This window comes from Olea europaea, chromosome 15 (assembly GCF_002742605.1).
Source record: "Olea europaea var. sylvestris chromosome 15, O_europaea_v1, whole genome shotgun sequence".
NCBI classification, from domain to species: Eukaryota; Viridiplantae; Streptophyta; class Magnoliopsida; order Lamiales; family Oleaceae; genus Olea; species Olea europaea.
Window position 1 is genome coordinate 16,888,497 of NC_036251.1, and position 19,991 is coordinate 16,908,487.

At 34.3% G+C, this 19,991-nt stretch overlaps 3 protein-coding genes across 3 annotated transcripts; all 3 read right to left on the reverse strand.

Annotated features, from left to right (window-relative positions):
- Window positions 1–5,414: 5,414 nt before the first annotated feature.
- Window positions 5,415–8,845, reverse strand: LOC111410311 (rop guanine nucleotide exchange factor 3-like). The gene is made up of 7 exons (XM_023040579.1): window positions 8,066–8,845; window positions 7,641–7,757; window positions 7,046–7,200; window positions 6,895–6,969; window positions 6,497–6,799; window positions 6,076–6,417; window positions 5,415–5,880 (listed from the first exon to the last, which is right to left on the reverse strand). Exons 1-7 carry the CDS (start codon window positions 8,388–8,390, stop codon window positions 5,761–5,763), a joined length of 1,437 nt encoding a protein of 478 aa, XP_022896347.1. The 5' UTR covers window positions 8,391–8,845; the 3' UTR covers window positions 5,415–5,760.
- A 4,818-nt stretch (window positions 8,846–13,663) lies between these two features.
- LOC111410312 lies at window positions 13,664–17,120 on the reverse strand. The gene is made up of 2 exons (XM_023040580.1): window positions 16,714–17,120; window positions 13,664–14,096 (listed from the first exon to the last, which is right to left on the reverse strand). Exons 1-2 carry the CDS (start codon window positions 16,976–16,978, stop codon window positions 13,882–13,884), a joined length of 480 nt encoding a protein of 159 aa, XP_022896348.1. The 5' UTR covers window positions 16,979–17,120; the 3' UTR covers window positions 13,664–13,881.
- A 1,258-nt stretch (window positions 17,121–18,378) lies between these two features.
- Window positions 18,379–19,384, reverse strand: LOC111411309. The gene is made up of 5 exons (XM_023041850.1): window positions 19,368–19,384; window positions 19,145–19,266; window positions 18,965–19,042; window positions 18,585–18,832; window positions 18,379–18,477 (listed from the first exon to the last, which is right to left on the reverse strand). The coding sequence occupies exons 1-5, from the start codon at window positions 19,382–19,384 to the stop codon at window positions 18,379–18,381; spliced, it is 564 nt and encodes a 187-aa protein (XP_022897618.1).
- Between the last annotated feature and the right edge of the window lie 607 nt (window positions 19,385–19,991).

Genomic DNA, 19,991 nt, shown 5'->3' on the forward strand with positions numbered 1-19,991 from the left:
TATACTCGTCGAGTAGATCGTTGTGGTATATTTGAAAACTCAAAACCAATTCCAGATGAATGAGAAATTGCAGTCCAAAGTTGGAAAAAATGAAGTGTTGCAACCTTTCGAAAGGATACAGATTTTTGTCAAATATTGCAACTTTTCGAAATGATGCATATTTTGGCTCACACTACTTCATTTGCACCCTTTCTAGGTCTATAAATAGGACCCTGTGGACATGATTTTGGGTACACCAATTGCATTGAACACTCATTCTCCTTTTACAATTATCTCCTTTCTATTTCTATAGAATTTTTATACATTCCTTTGTAGAGGAAAAATTTTGTAAAAAGTTCGCTATTTCTTGTGATTTGAAGTGCTACCACCACAAATTGTGAATCTGTTGTATCTTGGGAGACAAGTGTCATTCACCGTGAACACTGTAACGGGCAATTTATCATAAGGAAAAAGATAACATTTTGTCCTGGATTATTATCTATTTTCTATTTCTTCTTAATTTTTGTTTTGTGTAATCTTTACCACATTTATATATACCGAAATTCTGTCCAAGTTTTCATATAAATTGTGTTTTAATCACGATACTGTGGGTTAAAAATGGTCGAAACAAATATATCAAAAATCAATCCTTACATAACCCATTTCTCTAAGTCGTCTCCAACAGCCATTAGGCCCATTATTGCCCCAGCCCATATCAAGTGGTCTATATCCAACTTGGTCTCACATGGGCTGTGTCAAGGAAATGTGGGTTGTGGCCTGAACGAGCCGGATTTGGACAAGCCCATTTATTCTTAACAAAGTGAGGTTTTTGTGACAGGCCTGTTTTAACGCGAGAAAGGGAAAAAATGGCTCATTTTTGTAAAAAATTAACAAAATGATCCCTTTTATATGTTATATGTCAATTTTATCCTTTTTTAAATTAAGAAGTATCCTATATGCCATTCAATAATTGTAAAACTTTTGAAGTAAATCTTGAACGGTTCCAAAAGGAAAAGCACTACACTAATCATAACAATTTTTATGCATTTTTCATTTGATGACAACAGAATTGGGAATGGCTTATTTCTTTTAAGTCCTTGCACATTTTCATCCAAGTTAAGATTAACAATTGTAAATTGAAAATTAGTGATGAACATGTTATATTATATTTTTTTTATTAGTATACATTTGCCATGCCTTTTCATTTTACATATATGTTCATGGTAACAAGATACAAGGAAAAATCGCATCAGCAGTCCCTAATCTTTTCAATTATTACAGGTTTTCTTCTAACATCCAATTTGTGCCAATATAGATCCCTAACATTTCGGAAATATGTATATGGAGTCCAAGTCGATAAAAACATTTACTTTTCCATTAGTTGATCAAGAAAATGATTTTGACTATATTTTATCAATTTTTAAAGAGGTAGAATGATAATTTTAAATTTCCCTATTATAAATAATTAAAATATTTTAAATAAAAAAAGAGTAAAAGGACTCTTTCCCAACCCCAACCCTGCTGCCCCTACCCCACCTCGAATTATCAAAATTAAACTATGAAAATCCACCTCTCATCGTCGGCCGATCATCACCTCGTGTTAACATTTTGTTAAACCAAGATGAGTATTGAACCAAGTAAAAATGGAACCAATATTTTGAATATAAACTATCTTGACCATGACAGATTAGTACCACGTAGTCAAAGAAAGTGCAAAATAGTCAGGACGGAAATAAAGCTTTTGTAACCTGATATTTTCAGTACTAATGTTGAAATTATTCAACACTTCTCATCTCTTTCTTCTAAATTTCTCTTTTACCTCATTCCCATTCTCTTTTATCTTTGTTTGGTGACATAATCTTAGCTATTTCAGCTAATTTCAGTATATTTTCTGTGTTACGGTGAAAAGCTACCATAGTTGAAGGTTCGAGCCGTGACAAATTGGTATTAGAGCAGCCAAGTAACTGGGTAAGTGAAATCATGGATACTAGAGCTAAGTTGGTTGATGATCATCTAAAGAATATTGACTTTGAAAAAATCTATTTGGGAACTGTACCCAAGGCAGTCACCTATAGGCTGGAGGAGAATTAAGATTCCACTAAGCAAAATCTACAAGTATTTGGGCACAGATAGGAGAAAATGGAGAGTACAGTTCTAGATATGAACCTAAAATATGATAAATTAGTGAATATTGTGGCACAATTGACATCTAATTTGAAAGCAGACCAAAAGAACAAAGGAGTAGAAAGGTCTGCTACAAACGTAAGATCTGAGCGGACTAACTCAACAAGGGTCTGATGAGCAGGAGAGTAGAAGCCGTATAAGGGGTGAATATAGAAGAAATACTAAGCTACCTAAAATCAATTTCCCTCACTTTGGGGGAGAGGGGCCTAGAGAATGGCTTAGAAAATATAGAAAATATTTTCAACTCCATCAGATCCCAAATGAGTTGAAAATGGGAATTGCAGAGATGTATATTAAAGGTAAGGCTGATATATAGTTTGATTACTTCATTGCAAGTCACCCAAATACTGATTGGGATGTGTTTTCTGAGGGGATTTGCTAAAGGTTTGCAGAAAATACTGGAAAAAAGTGATGGAAACTTTCAGTAAGATCAAGCAAGTAATAAGTTCTATTGCTAAATACCAGGAGAAGTTTGAGGAGTTGAAAGCACAGGGGATGGTATCCCTCTCTCATTTCCCTGAATCCTATTATATTTCAATATTTACAAGTGGCTTGAAAGGAGAGATCAAGTCCATGGTTAAGATGATGAGGCCTGATACTTTAGCTAAGGCTTTGAAATTGCCTGCCTTCAAGAGTCAACCATCCTTGCCATTAACATATTTCAGAAGCCAAATAATTTCACAACCAACGAAAGCAGATGGAAACTCCTTATACCAGACCACCCGATGAAATGAAATCCACTAATCCAAGTCCCAAAATAAATAAAACACACTAACAGTATAAAACCATCACTCCCAATGACTTTCAAACAAAAATAAACCTAGGCCTGTGCTATAAGTGCAATGAAAAGTATACTTTAGGCCACGTATGTGAGAATAGATCCATTAACTTCTCAAAAAAAAAAAAAAAAAATTTGAACCCCAACCTTGAGGGCCCCACCATTTCGCCCCTAGAGCTTTGTGAGAGAGGTAAATCGCGGAATGTGCCCTAACAGGCCAGGGAACAAGAGCTACTTGTACACTGCGCTTACAAGAAGTCCAATTTCATGTCTCAGGATTTGAACCCCCACATTGCGGCTGCCAACAAAGTGTGAGATAACTTCACTCCTGTCCTTTGCACCACTAGGCTATATCCCGGAGGGCAGATTCATTAACTTTTTTTTTTATTTGATATCCAGGTATTCCAACTTACACCAGACTAAATTTTGGACTCTCAAGACCCTTACCCCTAGAACCTTGAAGAGGGTAAATCGCGGGTTATGCCTCAACTGGATCACAGGTTCCCCCATTGTCTGTACACTTCTGCGCACAAGAGACCTTCCTCCACAGTAATTGCTCCATACCAAATATTTGACTGCAGGTTCCCACCAGAAATCGAACTCTCCACCCTACCGCTGAAAGCAAGACAATGTTGATTGATCCACCAGTTGAGCTGTGCCACGGGTGCACAAATCCATTAACTTTTTTTTTTTTTTGGATATCCAGATATCCACCTTACAGTGACTAAATCATGGAGTCTACACCTTGGCCTCTCAAACTGCAGACAGGTTAAACCGCAGGTTGTGCCCTAAACTGACCAGTGCTCAAGAGCCCCCCAACTGATCTACGAAAGTGTCAAGCAAGTCGTTTTCCATCTTTGCACCTTGCCTTCCAGGATAAATCCTGCCTTCCAGGAGAATATCTGCCTTCCTAAAGTCTTCCAAGAATCGAACTCACGACCTCTGATCTGTCAGCCTTAAAGCGTCATCATCTTTGCCAGTTAGGACGTGTCCTGGGAGGCGATCCATTAACTTCTTATTAGCACATGAGGTGGAAGAGAAGGAGTCCAAGGACCTGGAATAGTTGGAGAATCGGGGAAGGAAGAGGTAATGGAAATATCTATTGATACACTAGCCGGAGGATGGAAATTATATTTGCTGTTAAATACTTAGCAATGGATGAACCTACCTCGTCACGTTGTACAAATAATTGCCCATTCTTTATCAGATTTTAATTTAATTAGTACAATATATAGGGTATTAACAGCAAAACGCATGGTTAATGGTATTATTTTACGCTATCATGTTCATTTTTCTCTTTTCGATCTGAAAAAGGTGTAGAAATATAATTTTTATATTAACTTCAATCTGACGCTCGTGTATTGAAAGGCATTTTTTTTTTTTTTTTTTTTTTGGTTTAATTTTGGGGGATGCAAAATCAGAACTACGGAGGAGTAAATTTCGCTTTCACCGTGATTTTCCTCATATTCTTCAAATTAGTATTGATAAAATCCAATCTAATATTTTCCACATAGAATTTGAACGAAATTGTAATAGTTACAGAAATGAGATAACTATTTTTTTAATCAATACCGAAATGACGCAATTTTGATTGATGTTGTTTGGAACAAACACACTTTATTTTATAATTTATTAAACATATTTTTGTCTTTTATGAAATGTGAATCATGTTTCCCTAATTTAAATTTTGTTATACCATATTTACTAAATATTTCTGGAGCCTTCTTATAATGCCGTGGTAAGGGTTCTCCGTTATTCAAGGTATGTGTCGAGATGGAAAATACATTCAAAATTGTTTTCCGTATTGTGTTAATTATCCTTTTTCTTTTTTAGTTACATTGTTCGATCATCGTCTCAAATTGTGTGGGAACAAACATTATTTTCTGTTACTCCAATATAAATTTCATGTTCGACACAATATATCCTCATTACGAGGAAGGAGCCCTTATAGAATGGAATATTCTAAGTGTATATAATAGACACTATAATGGTGTCCATAATGTCGAGGTGGCGCCCCCTATTGGAGGGGTGCCTATGGGCCCGGCGCCTCCTTCAATGGGGAGGCACCACCTCGGGATTATGGACACCATTGTGGTGTCCATTATGAACCCCAAGAATGGTCCTTATAGAATTGTGTAATTTGCACTCTTATTGGAACTACGTAAATTGTACTTTTCATAATGCTTGAATTAACAACATGGGATGAGATATTAGTAGAGACTAACTTCTTCGATATACTCCAATGGTAGAATGCACAATGGTATTAATATCCAGTATTGTCTAGTATAGCCGAGACCTGTTTACCACACCTGCTACTTTAACAATACTTACAGATATATGGTCTGTCATGGAAAACCATATGTTAGATTGAGATGCATCACATGGCCTATACAATATTACAACTCAGATAGAAGTACATGTCTGTATACACAGGTGGCTTCAAGTACGGTACAAATATACAATCTAAAAGAGATTTGTCATTGTAATCTAGAATAGGAACCAAAAATGATAAATCACATTGTTGTCCTATTCATTACTGTTCTGTAATAACATGCCAAGATGTTTTAAGACAGGAAATTAAGCCGAAAACACCGGACATCAGATCAAATAGGAGACATTTAACGACCAAAGGTTTTCACTAATACTATTTAAACTCAGGAGGAACAAAATCAGTCAATTGTCATCATAAAATCCTAGGTACAGAATTCTGTACATCATATGTTGAATTCTGTAAGTTGCAGCATATACCAGCCAGAATGTTCGAGTGAGATTTCACCCCTAACCACAACTAGCTGCCGATTTCTTTGCTGTTGTTTATACTAATCTCGTTTTTTCATGGTTTTATGTACAAAAAGTACATCCCCAATCCAAGCAACAATGTTGAATGCCAAACCTTCCAACACTCTAGAATAGCTCTCTAGGATTGCTTGTCCTACATCCTGCAATAAAGTGCAGTGACAAAATGAGATCTTCATTTCATAAAGCATTTTCTTGCGGCAAAACGATGGTTCATGTTGGGTACACAGTATTGGACAATATAACAAACAAGATTTTGGCTTATTTTTCTTAATTAATATTGTCAAGCACTGCATTGCATGAGCATTGATTTGTACAAGGATAAGATATAAACTTGCCTTATTGTATTGGATCTTGCTTGTATCCAATGTCGTTTGTGAGAGTTCTGGATATCTTTGCTTCAGGCAGAACAACAAGGTCTCGGCTCTTGCGGCTAAGACATTATTCTTATCATTTCGATCAATCTCAGACACTAAGTCCTTAACCACGCCCCATGATGATTTAGAGTGAGTCCCGCATTTACGTCTCCATGTATGCATTGAAGCTTCAACCTTGTCTGCAAACTCAAGTGCCTCATGCTCAGAGCCTATATCGAGAGAATCAAGAAGACAACCCGGAGAAAATTTTTCTGTGGTATACATGTAGCGGTAAATGGTATCTCCTACACTTGCTTTTCCACTCTAGAATCACCAAAAATGATGTTAGAGAATTGATTACTAATATGCAATCGTTTTGAAATATTCATGGGCGCCAACCTACCTTAGGCAGAGTTGCAATGTATGATTCTGGTATCTCCATTTCAGCAAGAATGCTATTATTGATGGACAGTGAGGCTTTGTGAATTTGGTAGGCACAATCACGCTTTTGTAACAAATGTTTAATTGATTTCTCAGATAGACCAGTAGAAGGAACGCAAGGAACCGGCAACCACCATTTTTCATCTGCTCGTTGAGGCTGAGGCTGAAGTATCCTCCTGAATGATCCAGAACGCGTTGAATTTCCCGATATGCTTCCCGGATCTGCATACCAAAACTCTGTCTCCTCGAAGCTGTCCAGTATATCCTATGAACAAAACTAATTTCATTAGCCATTGGAGAAAAGCAGAATCATTCATGAAAAGAAAATATCTAGATTTTAGCAGATAATAGTGTTCTTGCCAGGAGCATTGCGTCTAGTTTTCTCAACGCAGGAAGGTTGATGTAAATATCTGATCTTGGTCTGCTTGTCATCACCTGAAATACATACATTTGTTAAGCGACACGAGACGGGGAAAGCTTACGTCCGAAAAACAAAAGAAAGAGTCTTCACCTCTAAAGTATTCCCATCTTTTAAAGTCTGCAATGCAGGGGCTAATTCTACAATGTAATCGCAGACTGATAAAAGGCAATTCATTTCTCTTTTCCACATCAATTTCTTATCTGGACGCAAAGGCTCTAACTTCTGATGCTGACCAAATACTGAAGCTGCAATGCATAAACAGCATGTTTGGTTATTGGTAGGGACGGATTCAGGATTGGACGACAAGTCGGGCTAATATGTAAAAAAAAAAAAAAAAAATTTACACATACACTAAAAATATTAAATGGGCTGGGTACTGGACTGGGCTATAGCCCCACCCCCCAACCCCCCACAATACATCCTTGGTTATTGGTAAACTGTATTAAATACGACTTGATATTACAATAGACGATATTTTAGCCTATTTTTCTCCGTTAATAGTGTCCACTACACCTTATTAAAGGTTCCAAAGATGTACTAATAATGAAACATACTAAAAACAGAAATGAATTCATAATATATCCATTATTGACAATTTGGTTCTTTGAACATATTAGACAGGATAACTAACAAATTTGCCTCTTCTTTTAATATTATCCATTATGACATATAAAAAAATGCCTACCATAGAGATTTGTTATGGCATTGGAGATTGTCACTGCAGTGCAAACCCCTTTTCCACTTCCTGACATGTCCTCCCCCAGCAAAAGCTTTGAAAATCTCTCCTTCATCAGTTCCAGCTCTGAAATATTTTAGTAACAATTCAGCATACTCGTATTTTCGTATAATTTATAAGAATTTGCAAGTTATTTCACCATAGTTTGGTAAACTTGCTGATTATTATCCCCTTTAAGGACTGGAAAACCATGCAAATTACCCTCAAATCAGCAAAAACTTAGGCAAATCAAAAGGGGACTAATCCACAAGATTTTCAAAAGTGATTCAAGACTATTCCAAAGTCATGAGGGTAATTAGCAGGATTCACAAACCACCAGTGGTTGATTCTTATATTAGACTTGGAAGAATGCATGTATAACATTGTAAACTCACCTAACTCCATTGTGTCCTCGTCTCGCTGCTTTTCATCGAAAGGATACCTGTGCTGCTTCATTCCTAATCTCGAAAGGGCTGCACGTGTTGGAGTTTTCATGCCCGGCCAGAAATTAGGAGAGGCTGCCTCGGAACAGCTGTTTTCATCCGTTTGCTCAGAAAACGCAGAGGTCACAGAACTCGTTCGGCAGTACGCAAAAGATTCCCCACTAATAATTGAGTAACTGGTAGTATCTGTTGGTGATTGATCAATCTGATCCAGAGAAGAAGCTGACGGCTGATATCCCATATCAGAATTCTCCTCGGAATTCGAAATGCTATCCATTAAGACCCTCTCTGTGTAAATTCTGGACTAAATTATCAAATTCTGCAAGTATTCTACACAGATCATCAAGAAAATCACTTTCTCAAATATAAAAGCTCTAAAAATGTATGATATTTGATTAGGCTCCCAGTCTGTCAAATCTGAGGTAATTGCTCAAATTATGAAAGTATTCTTATATGATTTAATATACACAGTTCAAGATTCTGGGACAAATTCTTGAACAGTTGAAGCTAAAACAAATGAATGATATTTGAATACATAACAACCCGGGAAATGACTCAAATTCATGGATTTTACAGCCAAAAGAAAAGCACACATTTATCTTTTTCAAGAAAAAGCAAAATAAATTATCAAATGTCATTGTTTTATCAAAACTTTGAATAATTATCTGAAACAAGATTCATAAAGTGAAGCCTCCAAAGCATATAATCCGGGAGATGAAATAAAACCGAAACTTGAAAGAAACTTAAAGCAACACCAGAAGTTAGATAAAGCAAACGGGAAGCCGTTCTTTATGCTTACCTTTTAGTTATTCTGGATTTTGAATTTGAACAGTTCCCCTCCTAATCTTTCATCACTTTTTTCTGCAAAAAGAATTGTATTTCTTTGAGCAAAACCCATCTGTTCAGAATCTTGAATGAAGAACAATCTCAGCCATTGATCACGAAATGGGGTTGTGCTATCAATTAGCGGGGAACCCAGTTGAAAAAATTGCTTCCTTCTTTTATTATGAAATTTTGGAGGAAAGACAGTGAAGCATGCAATGCATATAATAAGCCTATATGACCTAAAATATGGTAACCCGGTTCATACCTTTCCGGTCAAGACCCAAGGCTCTCTTTCGTTGTGTCCGTCGGTCGACACAAACTCGTTTGAGAGCGTCAATTTTGAAATTTGATTGTCAATATAACTTTTGAACGGTTAGAATTATGTGTATGAGTTGCCTAAAATTTAATATCATACCGATACTAAAGTGACCTTTTTTCGGTCTGTCTCACAATATTGCCACTTGTTTAATTTTAATTGGAACAATTTTTGAATCTAAATCAACGGTCCTCTACAAAAGGCGCATTTAATGAGACTTTATCGAGTAGTCGACACGTGGAAGTGGACATAAACAAGATTACTTTTCTTTTTCAGATACGGTAATCAATAATATCATTACTCTTCGTGCCAAGAGAAGCGAGTTTGATTGATTTCATTTATTACTAAATTAAACGTTCAAAACTTAAATTATTTGGATTTTGATATGAGACACACAAGAAAATCGCATAATGTCTTACTTTTATAATGTGAAGTGATTTGTGTAACTTCTCAAATTTAAAGAACTCAAGTTAGAAATCAATTTGAATAATTTTATTTTTTAAAAAAAAAATTTCCAGTTCTATAATGGGTGAAGGGAGGAAGTGGCCTGTGAGATGCTTCCATCAACTTGAGCACTAACAAGCTGTAATGAATTTATATTTGGTAAGGGAATAAAAAATTTAAAAATAACTAATTGCTTAAAATTGTTTAATTATTTTCTATTTGGGTTTGATTAATAATGAAGCAGTAACATTATAGAAAGACAATAAATTAGGGATATAGAATTATTATTTAAACAATAAAATTATGGAAAGACAAGAAATTAGGGATTTATAATTAAGTCAAAATAGGGTGGTTTGTCCGTGATTATGCCCGGTATACATAACAAAAATTTCAGTTTTCTTTGTTTTATTTTCTTCTACTACAAAGGGTTTCTAGGCTAGATAGGCACGACAAAACTTAAGTTTTGATTGAAACATTGAAATTAACAAAATTTCTTTGTGAGTCGACCCTAATATATATGACAAAAGAATAATTTTATTTATAGTAAAGACAATCGATAGTCGTCTTACGTGACATAAACATGTCAGTTTGTTATTTGAGGACAATTACCGATAATTTTCACTATAAATAATATACTCATGTCCAAAATCTCTATAACTTGATAGTACCTACCTACCTAATGACCAAGTCCGTGTGGGCTAATGAGTTTGGTAATAAAATTTGAGAAAAATGGAAAAATATTTGAATTTCACATGTCGGCAATTCAAATGAAATGAATATGAATGAAGAAATTAAAAACTATTGATTCATAAATAAAAAAAATTATCAACATGAACCTTAGTCAATGAAACACAAATTTTAGGGACAATTTTTTCTTAAATATTGCTCAATTGGTAGACGTGCTGACCACCATTTGACTCTTGTAACTCTTTGTTGTCACATACAGCTCAATGGGGGTGGCATATAAAATATAATTAGCATTTGAATAATAGAGTCAAATGATTGTGTAGAAATGAATAAAAATTAAAAATGTGGAGAAAATTTAAAAATTGTGTCTTATTATTTTGTCAAAAAAAATTTTATCACTACAAAGATAAATTTATTTTATTGGGATACTTTTTCTTCTTTGTTTTCAGGTTTTTGAGGTTGAAAGGTGACTTAAAATTATAATTTTCAATGTTTGATTGTGTCCTATTTCAAATGTTTTTTTGAACTTGTTGACAAGAAATTCACGTCACTATCTCTTTTCAAGTCGAGAATTTAAAACTTATGAAAAAAGTCAAAAGAGTTTTATATTTGAGGAATAACTTCAAAAGAGTTTCGAGTTTTAAATCGTATTTGAAGTATACCTTCAAAAGAATTTAGAGTGGAGTGCTAAACATGAGTAACCTTACATGAATGGATCGAAACTAAAATTTTGCTCGGCGGGACTAGATTTTAACTAATTAGAAGTCGGAACGGGTTTCGGGAAGGCAGATTTAGCCCTCATTTGTCAATCCTTTAACAAATTAAGCCTCAGTTTGTTTTTCATTGTTTGTCCATTAAACTGAAAAATATGATTGTTATCCATCGTATCAAGCCACTATATTTGACTTTCTATTTTTTGTGTGGAGCCCGTAACGATTATATTTTTCATTCTTATTTTTACATTAATGTCTACAAAACAAGGCCTTAATTGTTTGCTACAATAATATTCTCCACCACACATTTGCATAATAAAATATTCTAACACAAACCAATGAAGTTTTTTTAAATTTTAACCACATATGTTTCAAAAAATACTATTCAAAACTCTATAATTTCTTCCATAATAAGACATAAACAGGCCTTTGGTACCGTGCAGTAGCCAATAATAGTTGTATGGGGGAAAAAGCCCACTTCAACTTTCAATGGCCTCATGTTTGGCCCGGATTAACACTTAAAAAAAAAAAAAAAAAAAAAAAAAAAAAAAAAAAAAAAAAAAAAATTTTTTTTTTTTTATTTTTGTTGTACTTCCAATCGCTAAACTGTCACCAGTGATCTGAAATTGATAGTAAATGTGACATAACTTCGATTTAAGAGCAACTAAGGGCTTGTTCAATTGAGGTTTTTTAATAATAGATTTTGCGAAAGCAATTTTTTGTTTTCAGAAACGTGGCAAAGAAATATATACCAAAAAGGGGCTAAATCACTATGCTAGATTACATAACAAATCAAAGGAGCCCTATAACCTAGGTGAATTTCCAATCCGATCTTAGTGAGGAAGCACAATTATAAGTGGAATGTATTGATAAACTTTTACTATTTGAATCACACAATATAAAGTTAGTCCTTGAATTATACTGCTAATGGTCAATACCAAGATTCTTTAAGGGATGTTTTCTGTTCTTAAAATTTGGAATTTATTGAAACTGTAAATTTGAGGTTTGCAAATTGAATTTGAGCTTATAGTTACAGAGTGATTTTGAGTTTATTGGATTATATTTTTATATGTATATGATTTTTATGTTTTAGGGTGTTTATATATTGATTGAAAAGTTTTAATATTAATTAAAGATCTCGTTATTGCGGCCTTGACGATCAACGGTTAATGGCCCCTAACTCACCAATATTCGTGGATCCACCACCGTGAACAAGTGTGTTAAGATTACAAAAAGATCATAGTATTATTTTCTTGGATATTTTTTTTGACTTTATGCAATTATTTTCTTTTATAATTAATATTAATAATGTGATTATTATACAAACTTCTTTTAAGAATTATTTGTAATTATATAAATAGGAGCTTCTACTTTATCATAGTTAAACAAGTTTAGTATATATATAGTTTTCAAATTCCAACGGCGTAATAGCTGGTGACCCAAGTGACACTTTTAGTCTTTTAGACAAATAATATGCTAACAAATTATCTGTTTTACTTGTAAGTGAGATTCCTTAGTAGTCACTTTTCATTTAGGACTTTTTCACCACTATCCTTCTTTTAGAGAAATATTAGTCAAAAATAAATGTACATCACGCGTTATTCTGAAATACTTTGTAAGTATTGTAAAAGTAATATTTAATACCAATTTGTTGAAAGTATTTGATGAGTCTCAAATGAACTAAAAAGAATAAAATTTAGAATAAAAATTTAAAAGAAGAAAATTATACTCTCAAAACTTAGGGTGTGGTTGGTTTGTCCTTTTTGGGTCATTTTCAGTTTTCCGTTTTCGAAAACGCGAAAAACGCATTTGGTCCGTCGTTTTCGAAAACGCATTTTCGAAAATGAGTTAAAATTTATAATTGAAAATGCAAAACGATTTTTTATCATTTTGAGCATTTTTAGTTATAAATTGCCAAAACGCTAAAAACGCGGAAAACGGGCCATTTTCGGAGAAACTAAAAATCGTTTTGAAAATGAAAATGAAAGATGAAAATACAAACCAACCGCTACCTTAATTTCTATGATTTAATTTTTTTGTAATGATGAAATATATGAATTTAAACACCCAATAAAACTTTAAAATACATGAATAAAAAACCTAACTCTATGGAACAAAATTCATTAAGTCAAGATTCATTAAATTTAGATTAACATGAATATTAATTAATAACACAAAATTCATAACAAATTTTATAACAAAAACGAAAAGGTAACATATTATTAAACGAGATTTGCTACAACAACAGGGAGGCTGACAACCTCCCTGACCAAACCCCCACAAACGAGGGGGTTGTTGTAGCAAATCCCTTATTAAAATAACTAAATTGTAGTAAAGTTAAAATCGTCCAAAAAATAATTCTCACTTATACTTCCAAAGCACAGTCTATCTATTTATGTTTCACTTTCAAGAGGATCTATATGGTTTATTGTTGATTAAACAGGCATATTACTATTATATATGGATCTTGGGTTGTAATTTGCTTGTATTTGATCCAACATATTTCATCCATTGGATCCTCCGACCCTGAATCGAGTTTTCTTCCTGGGTCTCAATTTCTAAACAAGAAACAAAAAGGGCTTCAAGAATTGATAAACTGAGAATTTTCAAGAACTTGGTGTACGTGTTATTATCAACTCATCGCAGCTAACCCCGACAACAAAGATTAAGACAAGCTACATCATGTTACATATTGAACTGGCAAAGAAGTTAGCATGGACAACACACTGTGAATTCGAATAGACAACAAAACAAGAAGCATCTAAAGTGAATGAAAAACCTGGTCAACTTGTTCGTTTCCTTTTAAAAGCCGGATGGATGATTCCATTGGAGATCTCCAATTCATCGATCCTTACGATATAGTCTTTCATCCTTTTCAAAACAATAGACATCATAGAGGCATTACTTGAGATCTTCAGTTTGAGGAGCTGTATTTTCTCAGCTTCCCCTTGACCCTCTCCAACTAATGAGGCCATTCCACTTGACTCAACAGGTACCACTGTGGGAAAAAGAATATGCAACAATAAAGCCCCGTATGGTACCCATTTTTTTAAAAATAAGAATGAAAAATATAGTCGTTACAGAACCCACACAAGAGATAAAAAGTCAAATATAATGACTTGATGTAATAGATAACGGTCATATTTTTCATTTTTGTGACCAAAGAATAGGAATCAAATGGGGGCTAAGTAAAAAATGATGTCACATATTTTAACTGACAGAAAGGCCACACAGTCACGAGGGCCATTGAAACGGATAGAAAATGGAAACATATTCAATTTCACATTTATTCAACATATCACATTGATACACTTTAGAAGCAGGGTATTTCCCTTTTTTCAATAGCTATATCACATGGTGGAGGTGCAATCCACCCTATTATCACACAGAATCAAGCTCCGGAATCCACCCCAAGCCCACCCATGTTTCAAACATGCTCTGCATTATACACCGACCAAATGCTCCAGATTGGCTCGGACATGGAAAATCTAGATCTTGTACCAACTAGTGTAGCGTATGCCACCATTTCGTCCAAAACATACAGCTCATGGTGGAGGTGCAATCCATCTTATTTCACCCAAAATCAAGCCCAGAAATCACCCAAGCCTACTTCCTTTAGACCCACCCTGTTTCGGTCATCCTCGTACATTAACTTTCCCTCTTCAAATTTCTGAGGGTGCTGATTTTTGCAAGAAAACTTCAGAGTAATATGTACAGCACATACTACTTAAAGAACAGTCTGCCTGAATGCAAACAAAAAATATCTGCTCTTAAACCAACTATTTACTTAGGGTCTGTTAATATTTGAAAAATTTGCCATTTCTTCACCTAATAAAGGAGATAAACCACAAAGAATGTGAGGAAGATGAAAGCTGAAAATTTCGATAGGCATCATTCTAAGCACAACGCATATTTGCACTCAGGTTTGTAGGAACACTTTTGAACATAGAGCACCAGGTGAAAACAACTTCAACACATACTTATTCAGAAGCGGCACCATGTTTGGAGGGATAGAACTGAAGCTGTGGGATTGGATTTCGGGAAAGTTAAAATCGTTCAAAGGGATATATTTTCGCTTCCAACTCCAAGGCCAAATTTTGCTACCAGAAACAGTTTGGGAGTAAGAAAGGATGAATTGCATGGAAATCAACCTACCACCCCAACTCAACCCTCACAAAAGACAAAAGAAAAGAAAAGGCAAGAAAGAAAGAAAAAGAATGAAAATCATAAAAGACTAAGAAAAAGGTAAGTTTGGAAGAAGACGAGTCCAAAATTCTCAATATTTCAACAGTCATTAAAGATCTGGTGAAGCCTAGCATTTGCAGAATTTTTAATAACACGGAAAAAGAAAAGGCTAAAATTATTTTTCCTAGCCTTTCGCTACTTGGGAGCAAATCACAACCCAACGGCAGCTTCCATTGTCCACAAAATCACTCTCAACTTGGAACTCAATATCATCCTCCAGGGCAAACTCAAATACACATGCCACTTTTCTATGAGAATGCTAACAATTAATCAATTCACGTTGGTGGATGAATCCTGGCTGCCTAACACCAGATCATGATTAACATCTCTGTGGCTCTGTTTAAAGGCTATTGGTGGGGTAAAGGATCTTTTTGTCTAGATATAGATGGAATAAAATTGATTACGCTAATATGCAAACTGGATACCCGAATGTCTTTTTGTCACTTGGGCACCAAAGAGTTTGCTAGTTTCAGTCATTTCAATCAATTACACAATCAATTCATATTACCAATAAGATAGTCACAGACTTCAGCAATAGATATATAATGGAAAGGAACCAGAACCGTGCATCACCACAGATTGGGGAAGGAAGAGCGGCAGAAGCCAGCGGAGCTACCGGAAATTCAATTAAGGGGACGACACCATTTTCATTTTATTTTAAATTGTAAAAGCACAAACACGCCACATGACACAAACAAGTTTTTCTTTTGTTATAACAACCGGAGGGAGGGAAGGAGGATTCAGTTGGAAAAATTGCCAGCTATTCTATCCCTTCTCTCCTCGAAAATACTGAATCTCTCCGTTCTCATCTTAATTTCTTGTACTTTTGTTCTTGAATTTGTTCACATTTCAGTTTATTAATGAAATTTCAGCTGGGTTATTGAATCCCAGTGCAGTAAATCATCTTGTGTGTCGAATTTCGATTGGAGTTAACTGGTTTTGGTTGAATTCCAGTTCAACCATTACAATATAATGCAAATACCAACCTTGAAAAAGAAGACACTAGACCCATAATTTTCCCAGAACAGAACAACAGATAAATGGCGAATTAGAAAGTATTTATATAAAAGTATAAAAACAACCAAAATTTAAAGCTATCATAATCACATTTTGAGCAATATTCTAAATTTAACAAAGAAACAAAAAATAAATAAATAAAATAAAAATTCATATCACAGTGTAAAAAAATCTTCAATTCATGGGAAAACAGTGCGAGATAGAATAAGATATAGTTCAATTTCTTGAAACAATTACCATAAAAATTCATATAAGATACCTTTATCCAACAATCCCTAAAAGAGACATACAAAAAGCAGGGACCCAGGTAAACGCATAAATCAAATGGATAACCAAGAAGTGTACGCACGCACCTGGATTAGGACCCGTCTCCAATTCAAGTCGAGGTTCAGATCCATTTTCGGACAAACGGGTCGGGGGAATAATGGGTCGTTGAGAAGAGAGGAGAGAAGCGTGTGTGGAGTTAAGTTGATTCGGAAGTTTAGTTCTGTACTCGAGTACTTTCTGGGTTATTTGTTCCACTTCTTCTTCAAGCTTCAACACCTCTTCTTCTTCATCTTCTTCTTGGATCACGTAGTCTCTTTGAGCTGGGTTCTGGTTTTGCGTTCGGGCTGACATTTGGCTTCTGGGTCGGGTTTAATCCTGCTTTAATACGGACCCTTCCCCCTCCCTAAGGGTATATGTAGGGGGCGCCTTTTCGGTCGTTGGGTTGCAAAATTTGAAATTGAACGACTTGCAGAGAATTATGTTATACTACGACTTCCGAGCATGCAAGTTGGACGCACATGTATAGCCAATAAAAATGTCAATTATTTATGGATAGCAGCCAATAGATATTCTCCAAAGGAACGCGCTAAATGTATCGAAGGAGCATACGCAGACATTTTGAATTAGAGGTCACAATCAAACTTTAAAAAAAGTGACCAAAAAAATTAAAGCAAGAGATATCATTGCAATTATTTTCTACATGTTCTCATATTTTGATAATGTTCCATAATTACATTATTTTCAATCCTGTCAAAAGTATCTTTCTTAATATATGCAATCAAATTATCATTCAACCATTGATATCTGATTCGACTGCACAGAAGATTTTTGATGAAGTTATCTCAGAAAATGTTCTCTCGACTATAGCAACAGTCACTTGAAGAACTAAGATTAATGTCATAAGCTTGACTAATGGATACACTTTATGTTTATTATTCACAACCAACTTGTATGCAAGATCACTAAATGTCTCATAATCCTTCAATATCTTCAGAAGTACGCATATAAAAAATGTATGTATCTAGTTGATCATCAAATTTTGAGATATCTGCTATATCAAAATTTACCGAATAATACTGACATAGTCAAATCACTTTGGTCTTGTCAAAAGTAGCAAATGAATTATTTGGAGGCAAACACGCAACACAAAGGAGCAAGTCACTATTTACCTTAGAAAAATGATCATTCAACTTTTGAAGTTGCATATCAATTATGGCATAAAACATTTTCACACAAAAGTGAAGCAAATTCATCAGTCTCATGTCATGAAGACTAGAGTTATGAACATATTATCCACATTGGAAACATTGATCTTGTGAGTTTCATAGAACGAACAAACTAGTCCAAAAAAGAATCACATCCATCATTCTTCATGTTTTGGAGCTGTGCTTTACATATTTGCACCAATTTTATAGCATTGATAATATCTTGATACTTTCATTGTAATGCCCTAGACAATTTGTTTGAAATCCCTAGAATCTTTTTCATGAAATGTAGATTAAAAGAAAATTCAAATATTAACATCAACTCCAATGAAATGTATGCATCACCTCTTGTTCAGGTATTTGTAGCATCAGTAGCAATCATCTCAATAACGTCGACAATGATTGAAAACATGACAATCAAGTTAATTAAACAACTATAGTGAGAGCCCCTACGTTTATCACCAGGACTTTGAAAAGTAACTTCTTGATTGAGACCCATCAGCTTGATATTTTACCAACATTGAGTGATTCAAAAATTTTCATTCTTTAGTTCTCTCGAATAAGATTACTTCGTTTAGCTGATCTCTCAACAAAATTCACCAATTTGTGTACTGTAGTGAAGAAAGTTTTAATTTTCGGATATTTCTGTGTCACAAATACAAAAGTTAGTTGAAGTTAATGAGCAAAACAATATATATAGTAAGTACTTGAGTTTTCTTTCAAAATAAGTGCTTTGAGGCTATTATACTCACTCGCATGTTACTAGCTCCATCATATCCCTGGCCTTTCAAATTAGATATGCTTAATCTATACATTGAAAATAATTGATTAATTGCAGCCTTAATTGAGGCAGCTATGATACTCGAAACATGAATGACTCCAATAAAAATTTTCAATAAACACACATTCTTTACATAACGAACGACAACTGACATTTGCTCTTTCACTGAAATGTCTCGAGATTCATAAACTAAAATTGAGGAGAAACTATCACGAACATCTTTGATAATCACATGTAGACATTTAGAAGCAATAGCAATCACAATATCTTTTTGCACTCTTGATAATGTTCATTTGAAATTTTTAGGTGCATTCGTCAAAGTAACGGCATTAATCTCCACATTATGATTACACAACCAATACAATAGTTCAAGAAAATTTTCTTGATTGTTTGAATCTTCAGATTCATCGTATCCACGAAATGCCATCCCTTGTAGTAGAAGAAATCAAACACAATCAATTGATGCATTCAATCAAATTCGATAATCTGTTTTAGCGTGATGCAATTACTTAATGAGACAGGATCAAATACTTTGTTTTTTATTCTTGAACAATTCATAATGGACCTGAGCTTGATTATGTGTACTACTTGAAGCCCCAACATGTACTTTCTTTTTCAAATTTAAGAATCCGTCTTTAACAAATGAACCATCACTGAAATGAAAAGATAGTAGTAAAAGCAAACAACTGCATCTTTTGCTATCCTATATTCCAACCAGGTAGGATGCTTATTATGCCAAAAAATACAAAATCGCCTGGCTTTGTTACCCATTTTTACGGGTAGAAACGCATGATTACGAGGTTGACAAGGACCCCTTTGCATATATACTCTTTGAATTACGTCTCGAACATTAACATCATAATTCTGTATTGAAATTCTCAATCCAGGATTCAAGGGAAGCTATGCAGCATCAACATCCCTAATACATCTAATATCCCCAACATCTCCAATATCCCCAACATCTTCAATATCAACATCATTTTCATCAATTTTCTCTCGAACATTCCTTTCACTGATATTTTGCCCATTATAGGATAGTGTAGATTTACATTTAAAGTATTTGTTCAGAACTAATACAAACAAAAAATCGACAACATTAGAAATCCCTAAATTAGTTTCTTCTTCTAAGTCATACCTACCAAAATTCAAACAAAGTTTCAATCTTCCTAAACCAATTAAATATAAATAAGAAAGCTTAAATCTGAAATCCCTAAATTAAAAATCCCTAAATCGAAAAATACTAAATCAAATAACACAATTAATGGAAACATTAGCATTTATTTGGCAGGAATGAGTTGTATATAAATCAGAAATAAAGTTAAAATACATTGCAGACACTAAAATTGGAAGAAAATAACTAAAATCAAATGGAGATGTG